The sequence below is a fragment of the Schistocerca americana genome, chromosome 5 (assembly GCF_021461395.2).
Source record: "Schistocerca americana isolate TAMUIC-IGC-003095 chromosome 5, iqSchAmer2.1, whole genome shotgun sequence".
NCBI classification, from domain to species: Eukaryota; Metazoa; Arthropoda; class Insecta; order Orthoptera; family Acrididae; genus Schistocerca; species Schistocerca americana.
This window is the reverse complement of record NC_060123.1, coordinates 245,218,969-245,234,148: the sequence shown is the minus strand read 5'-3', so window position 1 is coordinate 245,234,148 and position 15,180 is coordinate 245,218,969. Positions and strand designations below refer to the sequence as shown.

At 39.8% G+C, this 15,180-nt stretch overlaps 1 protein-coding gene across 1 annotated transcript in view; it reads left to right on the top strand.

Annotated features, from left to right (window-relative positions):
* The window catches only part of LOC124615455 (peptidylglycine alpha-hydroxylating monooxygenase), a 220,069-nt gene that overhangs the window by 156,721 nt on the left and 48,168 nt on the right, over positions 1–15,180 (top strand). The window contains exon 4 of the mRNA XM_047143356.1: positions 10,191–10,263. Coding sequence (XP_046999312.1) covers positions 10,191–10,263 — 73 coding nt within the window. The remainder of the gene's footprint in view (positions 1–10,190; positions 10,264–15,180) is intronic.

The window sequence follows — 15,180 nt, the reverse complement described above, 5'->3', positions numbered from 1 at the left end:
TGGTGTTGGGAGAAAAAAAAACAAGACAAGAAAATAAATTACTTGACTGCCTGTCACATACTGAGGCAGGAAAAAAATCATGAATGCCTGCATCCTATCGACATGGCAATGTGAGTCACTGCTGCGAACCTGTCTACCTCAGTTTTTTCTAAACCAGATCTATCTTTGGGAACCACTTCCCACACCCAGGTGGGGAAGCAGCTTTGTCCTCTGGGATGTACCATTGATGGGACTCCCTTTTGGAACCTCTCCCTTCAAAAACCAACAGATCACAGGCACAGTACTAGCCAATGGCTGAAGGAGCTGTGGCCTGTGGGTCTCAGGGCATTCACTTTTCATATGTTGCCACACAAACAGTGGATAAGTGCTTGCAAGAATCTTGGCCAGCAAAAGATGTGTAGGAGGCGGAGGTGGAGGCGGAGGTGGATGCAGAGGCAGAGGTCATATCTCCCCTTGCTGTTGGATTCTCAGCCAATGTTCACTAATGTTGTCCCATGCACATCAGTGAGAGACAGCGATTCTCAGACATGATCAGTCCTTCTGGTCCCCTTCATGCCTAACTGGAACACACTTAATGTGACAAACCATTGGAACTGTAATGGATACTACTGTTATGTGCTGGAACTGCAACACCCAATTTCTTCTTATTTTGCAGTCCGCATTGCCCTCCAAGAAACTCACATCACTGATGAGCATTTCCTAACACCTGGTGGCTACCGTACAGTAGGTCAGACTCATACTAACCCTGGGAGGGCAACTGAAGTGGTGTGTACGTAGGTTTGCAATGATGTCGTCAGTGAATGGATTCCCCCCGTACCATGTTGGAATCAATAGTGGTACAAGTGCAAACTACCCCAGAAATCATAATTTGTACCATTTATTTACTTCCAGGCAGGGCACTTACACTCTTTGAGATGTCCATCTTAATCCAACAGATCCCCTCTCTCCCTTTTCCACATCTCCCCTATCTCCTACTTGGGGATTTCCACATGCTACCACACCCTGTGGTGAAGTAACACTCACCTTATCTGGAAGGAGCCATTTCATTGACCAGTTTCCATGTGATTTCAATCTGTGCCTTCTCAATGATGGTACTCCTACTCATTTCAGTACCACTCATGGCACCTCTTTGGCTAACGGCCTTTTGATCCTTTTTCCCCCAATATTGTTGCTTCGCTACATCTGTCGCTTTGCAATGATATTTATGACAGTAACCACTTTTCAGAGATCCTGTCACTTACCTGCTACTGCCCAATGGACCAATTACCATAATAGGTTCATTGAAGAGTCAATTGGCAGTTTATGTATACCTCTGCTGTCACCATCACCCCATTTATCAGATTGCATTGACAAGGCCATGGAAGATGTCTGACAACAGCTTCCCAGGATCGCCGTAGGTCCCTGCATCCTTCACAAGCTGCTTTCCTTACTTTTAAGAGACTGTGCACTAAGGCTCACTGTCGAATTACAGGAACGCTTTGAGTGCTATGATGACTCCTTCAGAATGTATGCCTCTCCTTCCCAGATGTGGGCCAAGCTCTGTAGTCGTTTAGGCCACCAAAGACCGAGAACTGTTCTAGGTCTCGTCCATCAGCATGGTCTTTGTACCAGTATTTTGGTTCTTACTGAACACCTTGTGATCAACTTTGTGACAGTGGTGGCATACTCTTCTTACTGGCTATCTTTATAATGCAGAAATGACAAGTTGAAATTCTTCCCTTAAGTTTCACACACTCACCAAGCCAAATCATATACTAAGCCTTCAGACTTTTCCTCATCTTAAGATACAGCCCCAGGCCCCAATTGAATTCATAATCAGATGATCCAGCATTTGAATGTTACACAAAGGCTACTCAGTGTCTTCAACTGTATTTGATTCAAAAGTGTCCTCCTTTTCCAATCGCAAGTATCATTCTCCCAATCCTTAAGCCAGGCAAAAACCCAATGTCTGTTTACAGTTACCAACTGCTCACAGATAATGCTTGGTTCTTGAATCACAGGACCTTTTGTCCATCTATTAGTGTGGTTTCAGGAGGGAACAATTCACAACTGACCATCTAGTTAGGCTGAAAGTGGAAATCCAGCATGTTTTTTCCAAATATGAACATCTCACTACAGTATTTTTTGACCTACACAAGGCATACAACACCACTTGGGACCAACATATTTTACTTAACCAGCATGGTTGTGGCTTTTGAGACTCCCTACTGATTTTTGTGTCAGTTTTTATCCCACCAGGTGTTATGGGTTGGAGGTGGTAATTCACTCAGCTCTTCATGGATCCATGAGAATGGTGTCTCACATTATTCATACTGAGTGTCAAACTCTTCATTGCCATCAATGTGCTAGTGACCTGTCGCGCCACTGGTCACAGCTGTGTTGTACGTCAAAAAATTTTGCATTTGGTACAGCTCCCACCCCAAAGCCCCAGCAAATACCAGCTCCAATGTGACTCCACTTGGACTCTTTGCCATGTTCCCAGGTTTTCCTGCAAAAACTCTGGTCAGTGCATTTCAGTCGTCATACAGTGGTCCACCGTGATCCAGTACTCTACTCAGGTACCCAATGCTTGAATATTGTTGCAGTCCATTTATTATGCCTGTTTTTGGATAAAAATCTGACTTGGCTGCCCAGTATTTGTCAGTTAATGCTCTCTGCTTCCTTGTCCACATGTCTTGGGGTGTGGATCGTTCAACTCTTCTCTGTACTTACCAGGCCCTCATGTTGTCCCAAGCGGGCTGTGGTTGCCAGGTTTACAGCTCGGCAGCACTTACAGCTTCAAAATTCTTAGACCCAGTCCATCACTGTGGCTTTTTAATAGCCACTGTTGCGTTCCAGATTAGTCCTAGAGACAGTCTCCTTGCTGAAAGTGGAACCTTTCCTTTCCAGAGGTGACAGACCCAAATGTTGCTCACTTATGCAGTCACCATCCAATAATTTACCTCCATCCAATGTAAGACATTTGTTGTGCATACAATGTGGATTGACCCCTGACTCCTGCTCTTGGGTTGGTTTATCAGATGGAATGCCCTCTGCCTAACCTCCTTAAGATGTACTAAGATCAATGTATTCTGTACTCCTAAAGTTTGCCACACCCATTACCTTTTGACATCTGTTTTTTTTTCCCCAAGAGCTTCTGGTTGCTACTGTCATTTAAAATGACAGCTCTAAAACCATGGATTTAGTGAGATATGCTTCTACATCTCCTGGCAGTCAGGAATGACATTCATTGCCGGGAAGATTAGTGTTTCATTGCGGAGTTCATAGCCATTAACAGCGCTCAGTACACTGAGGTGACAATTGTTGGGGATAGCAATATGTACATATACAAATGGCAGTAGTATCATGCACATGAGGTATGAAAGGGCAATACATTGATAGAACGGTCACAGGTGATTCATGTGAAAAGGTTTCCGACATGATTATGGCTACACGACAGGAATTAACAGACTTTGAATGAATGTGGAATGGTAGTCGGAGCTAGATGCGTGGGATGTCCCATTTTGGAAATCATTAGGGAATTCAATATTTGTGATCCACAGTGGCAAGAGTGTGCTGAGAATACAAAATGTCAGGCATTACCTCTCTGCACGGACAGCGCAGTAGTTGACAGCCCTCACTTAATGACCAAGAGCAGCAGCATTTGTGTAGAGTTGTCAGTGCTAACACACAAGCATCACTGCACGAACTAACCACAGAAATGTGGGACCTACAACAAATATATACATTAGGACACTGTGGTGAAATTTGGCATTAATGGGCTATGGCAGCAGATGACCGACGGGAGTGGCTTTGCTAACTTCATGACATCACCTAAAGTGCCTCTCCTGGGCTCATGAAAATATTGATTCACCCGTAGATGACTGTAAAACTGTGGCCTGGTCAGATGAGTCCCAGTTTCAGTTGCTAAGATGTGATGGTAGGGTTAGTGTGGCGCAGACCCCATGAAGCCATGGACCCAAATTGTCAACAAGGCACTGTGGAAGCTGCTGGTGACTCCATAATGGTGTGGGCTGTGTTTACATGGAATAGAATGGGTCCTCTGGATATTCAGCGACTTGGAGACCATTTGCAACTATTCATGGACTTCATGTTGCCCAAACAAGTATGGAAATGGAATTTTTATGGATGACTATCCGCCATGTCAACTGGTCACAGTTGTTCACGATTAGTTTGAAGAACATTCTGGACTATTCGAGTGAGTGGTTTGGCCAACGCGATTGCGCAACATGAATCCCACTGAACATGTATGGGACATAACTGAGACGTCAGTTTGTGCACAAAATCTGACGTCAGCACAACTTTTGCAATCATGGATGGCTAGAGGCAGCATGGTTCAGTTTTTCTGAGGATGATTTCCAACAATTTGAGTCCGTGTCCCATAGAGTTGCTGCACTATGCTGGGCCAAAGTAGTACCAGTGTAGTAGTAGGAGGTTCTATGACCTTTTTAATCTCATTGTATTTTATTAAACAATCATCCCTTGATAATGTTTTAGTTCAGTGTCTCATTGATCACTTTTATAGTTGTCATCCTGTGATATTTGCCACCCATGACTTACTCTCTGCCCTTAATCATACTGCATGTTCAGTTGTTGTTCTCTGGATTCTGAATTGTGTACGTATCCCAGAAAAGAAACTGGCCGACCGTTTGGCTAGAGAAGTGATTACTCAGCCCCCCCCACTGGTTTTGATGATCCCAAATTCGAAGTTGTGTGTGCAAATGAGGCATCTGCTCACTCAGAGATGGAACAACATGTGGTAAACTACTGCCCTCTATAATAAACTCCGTACTGTCAAGGAGACTACAGGTGCATGGCACTTCTTCCAGAAGGAATCCACTGTCCTGTGCCACCTATGCATCAGCCGTACCAGACTAACCCATACTTTCATTTTGTATCAGGCCACTCCCACATTGTGATTTTGAAGCCTTGCAGATAATATTTCATATTCTGGTGGAATGCACCCTTCTTCTTGCTCTTCATGGTCTTTCGAATTCTTGGTCTCTTACTATTGGCAGGTAAATCATGGATAGTTCAACAGATTCCAGACTTTCTCCATGGATTTTGTTCTTATTCTGAAATATAAAGTTTCAGACTGCCTTGAGGGCAGGGATGGAGTGATTAGGATTGGTGCATCTCCCACTGCGTGCTTGGGCTGGGGCACCCTTCACCCTCTTTCATCTCTCTTTTATGGTATTTTAATTGCTTTTAGATGTGGTTCGCCTCTTCATTTGCTGCACCTTGTTTTCTATTTTAGGGGTAGCACTGTTACATATTGGGTGCTCTTTACTGCCTCGGCTGTAATAGATCAGGGATGGAACAGCTCTCACTGCGTGCAGAGCCCTGGGGAGACCAACCTGCTGCCTTATCTACTTCCCCCTCCCCATTTTTTGACAGTCCAACTGATGCTCATTACACTTTAGCCTCCCACTTTTACTGTTCTGAATCTCCCAATTAGAAGGCATTCTTTGCTTTGTAAGGGAATTTGTCCTTAGTCGGGTTGAAAATGATCAGATGCAGGTGGAGTTTCTTTCGCTACGGATCAGCCTGGTAGACCCTTGGTCTACTCTGACCTATGCACCTGCCCACTTCTGTTAATTGTTTTTCAGCTTTGGCATCATTATAGCCATCAATGCCTCGATTTTACCACTCCTATATACTTTCATCATCAGAACATGTTTGAGGCAGCCTTTGCTAACTCTAGATTCTCTACTCCTGGAATGAGTAACTGATGAGCTTGCTGTTTACCCCCCAATGACCAACCAATGACTTAATTTACAGAGATGTGGAATTTCAACCCAGAAAAACATGAGACCCAGCATTGGCTGCACCAAGGCATCATTGGGCACAGACAAATGATTGCAAGAGGTAACACAGATGGGGATCTGAAGTCTGAATAGTTAGGCCGAACACCAACACATAGCCTCTGCACCTACGTTGAGTTCTGCACCTCGCAGCTACACATTCCCTTCATCATGTTTGTGGAGCCGTGGTCCATTTTCCAGCATAAGGCTCTGGACATTGATGTCTTCCACAATGACATACCCTAGCCCCCTGATGCCTGTGCTGTTCTTGTGAGCCAGTACATAAATTGGTAAGCCGTAACAGCAACGCATCAGCAGTGTGTGAAGATGGTGAGTAGCTGCCTTATGAAAATATTGTACAGTTTACACACCATTTGGCATAACATCCATGGATTGTTTGAGCAATTGTTATGTTGCTTCAAATGGCAGTAGAGTCGGAGAGTCATAGGGTCACTCCACATGACAGTCTTCTAATCAATGGTGTGAACAATCAGTGCCTCACTGGCAAAATTATGTAGACCATAAGATGTTTCCATCCAGTGCAATGTTGGATGTGGCAGTAATGGGTAAGGGAATTAGAAAGTGGCAGGAAGTGACAAACAGAAACTTCCAGTCAATGTAAGTGACGATACATGGTGAACCATCTCCCGGTTATATTTGTTTGTTGCAGTAGTCTTTGTCAGCTTCTCAGTGGCCATTTTTTGACATACTATGTCCTTCAATAAGAGGTCTCACCAAAATGCAGTGTTTGTGGGGTAGAGTTCACAGTTAACAGTTTGAATTTTTTTAATATATGCTGTCAATGGCATGATTGTAAGGCAGTTGCTAAAATTTTGTGTAGCATCAGAACTGTAGCCCAACTTGACCAGTCACATCTACTAAATTATTTAAAACTTATTTTGGCTGTATGTTTAGAGGTACAAGGGAATGAACCTATAATGTTTTAATGACACGTTTAATAGATATCTAGGCATTTTTTTTCTTTTAGGGGTCTTAATGACACTTGTCTCTTTATTTTTAATAAACTAACACTAGAACCATCTTGCTTTAGCACACTATGAGAAGTACAATGAAGTCCATATCTGCTACCTTCAGTTGAAAGTAATAAGTTATATATCTGGTGTGAAAATGCTTCTTTTTGTATTAAAAATGCATAAATAACAAACGGACCAAACCAAAATGGGCTAGTTCCTGGCTTTCACAGTTAATTCTGAATGTGATAGTCAGCAAAAGTGCATGCAATGTGCTGATGGGAATGATTTTGAAATGCTGCAACTGTAGTAAAAATCACTGACTAGGGCATAGTGTGTACAACAAATTATTGCTTGCTAATACAATCCACAAGAGTTCAGTCTGCTGGCAGCAATAAGTCCAATTTTTGATCCTGAATGCTTATTGCTGAGAAGCCTCTACCACCCATGTCTTTCCATTCAAAATTTATACCTTATTAATGCAGTTAGTTCATTCTCTTTGGTTTCCTCTATAAGGCAATGCACAGGATGGTTTATAGGTGTGGAGCCACTATTTTAAAACAAAAATACGGAGATAAACAGAATATGGGAGAGGGGCAAAACTAAGAGGCCCTGTTACCAACATGGTGGCCATTTTGGAAACCACCAGTTGGATAAAAGTCTTAATTTTTAATTGTAATTTGGTGTCATGTGACATACCAGATAAAAATTATGCTAGATAAAAATGCCTTCTTTCATTTGAGCATAGCTTTATTCATTCTCAGTTTGTCGTGTTTTGTACAGAACAAGACAAATGCTGGTGATAACATATGGAGGCACCAAGATTGTCTGCAATGTTTTATATTGTTGCTTCATCCATTCCTCATCATTACATGTAATGTGAGCACAAGCATCAATAATCCACTCCCTGTAAACTTTCTGGTCTTCATTACATTAACAATTGCCTTCAAGGGTCCCCACAGATAGAAATTTAATAGACTTCAATCTGAGAAATATGGTGGGCACTCCCCTGAGCCACCTGGGCCTATCCATCTTTGGAAACTGCATATCCAGGTATGTCTGAACAGCTTACCCATAACGAGGTAGGGCACTGTCATACTGAAAAAAAACTGGAAATATTCCATTTTCGGAAAGCAGTGACAGCAACACGTCTTCACCTAACAACCACAGATAATAAACTGCTGTTTGTGTACTCTGAATGAAAAGTGTCCAACAGAACAAGAACCCAATATTACACAGCAGACCATCACTTCTGATGTGCCAGCTACCTTCGATGATGGTTGACATCTGATTGGTGTCTGTCATTCTGTTTATTTACTTCTCTTCTCACACAGCAATTAGCCTCATCCTCAAACCATGTATCATTGGAGAATGATGATTTTTGTCCTACTTGCATGTCACCTTTTCTGCAAATTGAATCAGATAAACTGGGCTGTTATCAGTGAAGTACCACAACATTTACATTTTGTAAGTGTGCCTTTTTTGTGTGGCCAAAATTCTCATTATTGATACATGACTGACCTCAGTTTTCTACAAGAAGTGACAAGTACCACGCCCTGGATTCTTAGTGAATGATACCAGAACAGCTATTGATGTTGCTTTGCCCCTTAGCTGTTTCGAATCATTCGGTTTTCAGCTGTCTGAGCAGTCAGTTTCAAGGGATTTTGTGAGAAGTTGCACCAACGACTGTGGCTAACGGATGGTCTATCAGGGGCCATGGTTGAAATAATCTGTGACAACATGGGAGCTTCTCTGTCCTAGAACAAGGACAAGCTCAATGTGTTCTGCTTGTATTTGCAACATTTTCATTTGTCACACCTGTAACAGAGAGATGAGTCATAATTTTAGAATGACTTAAATTACACTAAAAGGAAAGGTACCATTGTTTTTCTTGTATAAGACTTTATCTACTTCATATTTCATGTGACCCTCTTTCCATTTAAAAAAATATGAGTTGCAACAATATGGCAACTTTCGGAATGGTGACCATGTTGGAAGTACCTCTCAGAAGTATTGAAGCATGCTGCTTTTATAGCTGTCCATAACTGTGAAAGTGTTGCTGGTGCAGGATTTTGTGCATGAACTGACCTCTTGATTATGTCCCATAAATGTTCAATGGGATTCAAGTTGGGTGATCTGGGTGGCCAAATCATTCATTCAAATTGTCCACAATGTTCTTCAAACCAATTGCAAACAATTGTAGCCCAGTGACAATTTGCATTGTTATTTATAAAAAATTCCATTGTTATTTGCTGCAAATGGTTTCAAATTAGCTAAACATAAGCATTTCTAGTCAATGACTGGTTCAACCGAACCAGAGGACCCAGTCCATTCCATGTAAACTCTGCTCACAACATTATGGAGCCACCACCAGCATGCAGTATATTGTTGACAGGATCCTTGGCTTTGTGGGGCCTGTGCCAGATACCAACCATAACATCAGCTCTTACCAGCTAGAATTGGTACTCATGTGATCAGACCACAGTTTTTCAGTCATCTAGGTTCCAACCAATATGGTCAAGAGCCCAGGAGTGGTGCTTCAGGTGACATTGTGGTGTTAGCAAATGCACTCGTGTTGGTTGTCTGCTACCATAGCTCATTAATACCAGATTTTGCTGCACTGTCATAATGTATACATTCATCATATATCCCATGTTGATTTCTGTGGTCCTTTCATGCAGTGACACTTTTGTGTTAGCACTGCCAACTCTATGCAAACGTCACTGCTCTTCATCGTTAAAAGAAGGCTGTTGGCCACTGCATTGTCTGCCGTGAGAGGTAATATGTGAAATGTGGTGTTCTTGGCACATTCTTGACACTGTAGATATTAGAATATTGAATTTCCTAAAGATTTCTAAAATGAAATGTCCCATGCTTCTATCTCCAACTGATTCCCGTCATGCAGCCATAATCATGTCAGAATACTACGTCTACCTGTATATGCACATACCACTATTCCATGACTTTTGTGACCTCGGTGTATGGACCATCCTGTAGTACCACTGACCATCTCAGTAATGCAATATGTGTTTCTGAATAGGATGCAATGCACTTCTTGAGTTGAAATGTCTTGAATATCACCTCCATTATACACTTTCATTCAGCCGTTTCCTATTATATTATGAGTTTTTTCATTTATTGTCTTCATAGTTACATCAAGTGAGTGATGACACCATTGTACATCTTCTGTGCTTCTATTTAAGTCCATAATCCAGCAATAAATAATGTTTAAAGGCAGCCTGAATGACACATGAATGTCATCCAGTTCTTTTTAGTTTACACAATGGTTGAGCTCATTTTGTTATTTTGTAACTTTTTAAAAACATTGTACAGATTAAAAACATTCCTACTTTTTTAAGAATTTTTATGTTCTTACAGTTTCTGAAACTCTAATTGTAAATGTTTAATTTTTCAGGAACTGTGGTGAGATGACAGGGGGAACTGATTCTGCTTGGGAGGCTGCTAGTCCATGTTCCAAAGGCTCACAAGTAAGCTAGTCATAAAATATGTGAAGATATATTTTGTGTACCAAATACCTCTTTATTGTACATACAGCTATTTATACATAGTACTGCAACATCTTTACATGAGACTGGGAAGTTATGAATGGAGTATTATCTTTATTCTTCCCCTTAGGGTATTTCACAGTGTAGTTACAACATTGAGCAGAAGGTGGTTTCATAAATCAGACCGATTTTAATTTTTTGTCTACTACAGGATAATATTTTTGGGTCAGTCTTTACTTATACCAAGTATTCAGACAAATTATTGGTTTTATATTCTAAGTGTCTTCTAACAGTTAAGAGTATTAATCATAACCTAACTGCACATGTATTCACTGATGAATTTGAGCAGAACTGAGAAATTCATAAATACAATTCTGGACTTGCATCATCAGCTAATAAACCAGCTTTGACAAAGAAAGTACTGAAATGTAGACCTAAAAACTCTTTAACAGTTTACATACAGAAATAAAATACCCGATGAGTGGTAACAGTGTTTTCAGTTGTCGTGCTCCCTCTGGTTAACTTAAGATTACTTCTCTTTTCATACATTCATGATGATTTATTACCTTTTCCAGAGATTAAATAATCTTGTATGTAATAGAACTATATGCGACAGAAAACAGCATGAGCTTATTCACCTTCGAAATAAATTACGCTTCCACATATTAAAGTCTTTTTTTTTTCTTTTTTGCTATCTTTCTTTTCTTCAATTGCTGGTTCATTTTGTTTTGTGATGCAGAAGATAGAAAATATTCAAGAATGAGTAAACCTCTTTCATTTAAAAGATGACTTGAAATATGTTGAGTCACACAGTTGCCACCTGTTACTGTAATAAATTTACATCTCTAATACACCCTGGATTGTATTGCTGAAATTCAAATTCATCCATGGTCACTGTGCTGTCTGTTGCTCTATATTTTCTCCAATCTGGTAATGTAACTTTGGTGAATATTTCAATGTAGGTTGTATGAATCATTTATTATATTGCTCTAAATTTATTATAGTAAATTAGAAATTAAGTACTACTTCTTTTAAAAAGTTGCTGCCTCTTCAATTGTAAGACAGTGCTTATGTTTGTCTGCTGTTTACTTCATTAAAATTATGTTTCTTTGGAGAACTTATCTACATACAACTGTAAATGCTGAGTCATATTTGTAGTGCATTAGTACTACCCATACAGCTTTACAATGCAAACTATTATGTGCCATGTAACTAATAAAACTTTTCAATCCCCAAGTATAGTTATTCATATAATTAGTAGAAAGAATGTCTAATGGGAAGTTTTTAATTTTATTTTGAGCTGAATTTCCCAATTTCTTGCTTGATGTTGGACAGGAACTTGTTGAATATCTTCCCACCACAGTACACAACTCCACTCTAAACTGTAGACAAGGAAGGAGGCAAAGTGAAAATTATTACTTTTTTTCTAATCTGACTCTGTAAATCATGTTTCTGCTGGAACTGTTTTTTATCATCACTGGCAAAAGACATTAACAAGTAAATGTGTTAGAAAGCAAATGTAAGAATTCCAAGATTCTCAAAAAGCCTCTACACGAGAAAAGGTTATCTATTTAACAAAGTATTCTTACTTCTTACTTTTGTTGAACAAGCACTTTATTCACTTTAAGTGAAGGGAGTGAGAGAATGCAAAACAAGCCAAGATCTCTCATGATCTCTAGATCATGTCAGAATCCAAATCAGCGTGTATATTGTCCCATATTGTACACAATTAAATCAGCGATTTAATGTTGACTCACCAACACTGCAATTACAATTCAAATGTATTATAGAAACAATAGATAATAATAGCATTAATATAAAAAACATAATTATTATAGTCATTTATTTGACATAAAACTGCTAAGCTTAATTAACAGCCATTTGCTTTCTCGCTCAGATTTTCACATAATCATTCAGAAATTCTTCGAAGGAATAATAGTATTTATGTACTAATAACCTTCATAGATTTTGTTTCAGTTGCTGTAGCTCCATGCTATGGATTTGTTTCTTTTTTAGAATATTGCAAATTTTCAAGCCCATGTGTTATGGGATTTATGCATATATCTATAATCTATGAGTGAGGAGCATGAAATTCCTCTTACTCCTAGTGCTGTATTGATGTTTCAAATTAATGTCCATGAATAATTAGAGTTAATGTATGCAAAAATAATTGGTTTATAAATGTACAAACAGGGAGCACTTCATGTTATCAAATTGCTTAACAGGGGCTATCATGATTTTTTCGTTTTTGCATTACACCGAGTCTTAACAACAGATTTTTGTAATTTTAATATTTTAGTCATTGTGCTTGTGTTACCCCAAAAAATAATGCCATACCTTATAACTGACTCAAAATAGCTGTGATAAACTATTTTCTCATCTCCATTCTAGTTGAATATAACAGAATCCTCATTGCAAAGGTCAGGCTGTTTAATTTATTTGGTTAGTACTTAATATTTCAAGACCATGATAAATTTTGGTCCAGGTGTATTCCTAAAAACTTAACACAACCTACTTCTTTCAGTTCTTGGTTTCTGTGATTAATGTGAGTTTCGTTTATCTTAAAGTTTGTAATTTTAAAGTGCAATAAATGTCTTTTCCCAATATTCAATCCTATCCATTTAGTTCGAACCAGTTTTTTAAACTGTATGGTAGATTTGTCACAGCTGAGCAAATTTGTTCAGAGTAACTGCCTTTGGCAAGAGCAGAAGTATCATCGGCAAATATGACTCAATGTGAATTATGTTAAGAGCCAAGTCATTTATAAAAAGCAGAAATAAAATAGGACACAGAATGGAATCTTGTGGAACACATTTTGAAATAATGATCCATTTAGAGAAGGAATTTCTCTTGCCTGGTGCTGTTTGTGAGAAACAACCTAAACCACTCTACGGAGCAACTCCCAGTTCTATATCTTTCCATTTTATACAGGGTATTCTCTGTTTTAACTTATTATACAAGTAGCCCCTAAGGAATTTTATACAGTGTTTCATTTTGTGTGTGACCATTAGTGTCTACTTGTGATGCTAACAGGGTATTATTGCTAGTTTGAAAGTTCATTATATGAGATTGACTACAACTGTTAACTGTGAACCACTCGTAGGCACATTCAGCTATCATCTGAACTCTGTCTGCTAAAGTTGAGTTTGGATCTTTGATTGGTATGCTTGTCATCGACAACATTGTAGTTTTTGAACTGCTCCTTAACCACTGGAAGATCATTTAGGTTAAAAAGAAGAAACATGGGGCACAGTAACAATAGTTGTGGCACTCTAAATGTTGTGACTCCTGATGAAGAGGTTAGTTTTATGCCTGTGCTAGTCTGTTAATGATACTCTTTGCTTTCTGTTATGAAAGTAAAGTCTCATCAGAGAAAAAGGGATGCCATTAACTCTCGAGTGAGCACACTTATGTATAAAGCGTGCCAGCCACAAATAACATTATGTTGTACCATTCCATTGTTGCTCTACAATTGTGAGTCCTTACTTATTCCTCCATTATTGCTTCAGTTTATGCAGTGCTAAGTTGTGCTGTCATAAGTACAAGTGAGCAGTAGTAATACAGAATAAACAGCAAGCTAGGTAAGAAAATATGTATGAACCACACAAGAAAATGAACCATATTCCTAGTTAGTGGCACAGTCCGACAATGAGGCAGTTTTATATGATGTAATCAACAATTGAATATGCAGTTGGCTGTGATCTGATGCAACTGCACTGTTTAAAGTTTATATTGTCTCATTGCTGCGGGGTAACATGTGTACATGGCACCAGACTGATGTAATGAAAGTTTATTTTATTATAGTTTAATTAAACAGTGATTTAGCTCCTATAATGTAAGTTTATTTTATCATTGTTTAATTAAACTAAGATTAAACTGAGATTTTTCTCATATACACTATGTGATTAAAAGTATCCAGACACCAAGCTGAAAATGACTTACAAGTTCATGGGACCCTCCATCGGTAATGCTGGAATTCAATATGGTGATGGCCCACCCTTAGCCTTGATGACAGCTTTCATGCTTGCAGACATACATTCAATCAGGTGCTGGAAGGTTTCTTGAGAAATGACAGCCCTTTCTTCGTGGAGTGCTGCACTGAGAAGAGGTATCGATGTTGGTTGGTGAGACCTGGCATGAAGTCAGCATTCCAAAATATCCCAAAGATGTTCTGTAGGATTCAAGTCAGAACTCTGTGCAGGCCAGTCCATTGCAGTGATGTTATTGTTGTGTAACCACTCCACCATAGGCCTGCATTATGAACAGGCGCTCGATCGTGTTGAAAGATGCAATCGCCATCCTCAAATTGCTCTTCACCAGTGGGAAGCAAGAAGGTGCTTAAAACATCAATGTAGGCCTCTGCTGTGATAATGCCATGCAAAACAACAAGGGGTGCAAGCCCTCTCCATGAAAAACATGACCACACCAGAACACCACCGCCTCTGAATTTTACTGTTGGCACTACACACGCTGGCAGATGACGTTCACTGGGCATTCGCCATACCCACACCTTGCCATCGGATCGCCACATTGTGTACCATGATTCATCACTCCAAAAAACATTTTTCCACTGTTCAATCATCCAATGTTTATGCTCGTTACACCAAGCGAGGCATCGTTTGGCATGTACTGGCGTAATGTGTGGCTTATGAGCAGCCACTTGGCCATGAAATCCAAGTGTTCTCACCTCCTGCCTGACTGTCATAGTACTTGCAATGGACACTGATGCAATTTGGAATTCCTGTATGATGTTCTGGATAGATGTCTGCCTGTTACGTGTTACGACCCTCTTCAACTGTCGGCGATCTCTGTCAGTCAACAGAAGAGGTCAGCCTGTATGATTTTCTGCTGTACATGTCCCTTCACATTGCCACTTCGCTATCACATCAGAAACAGTGG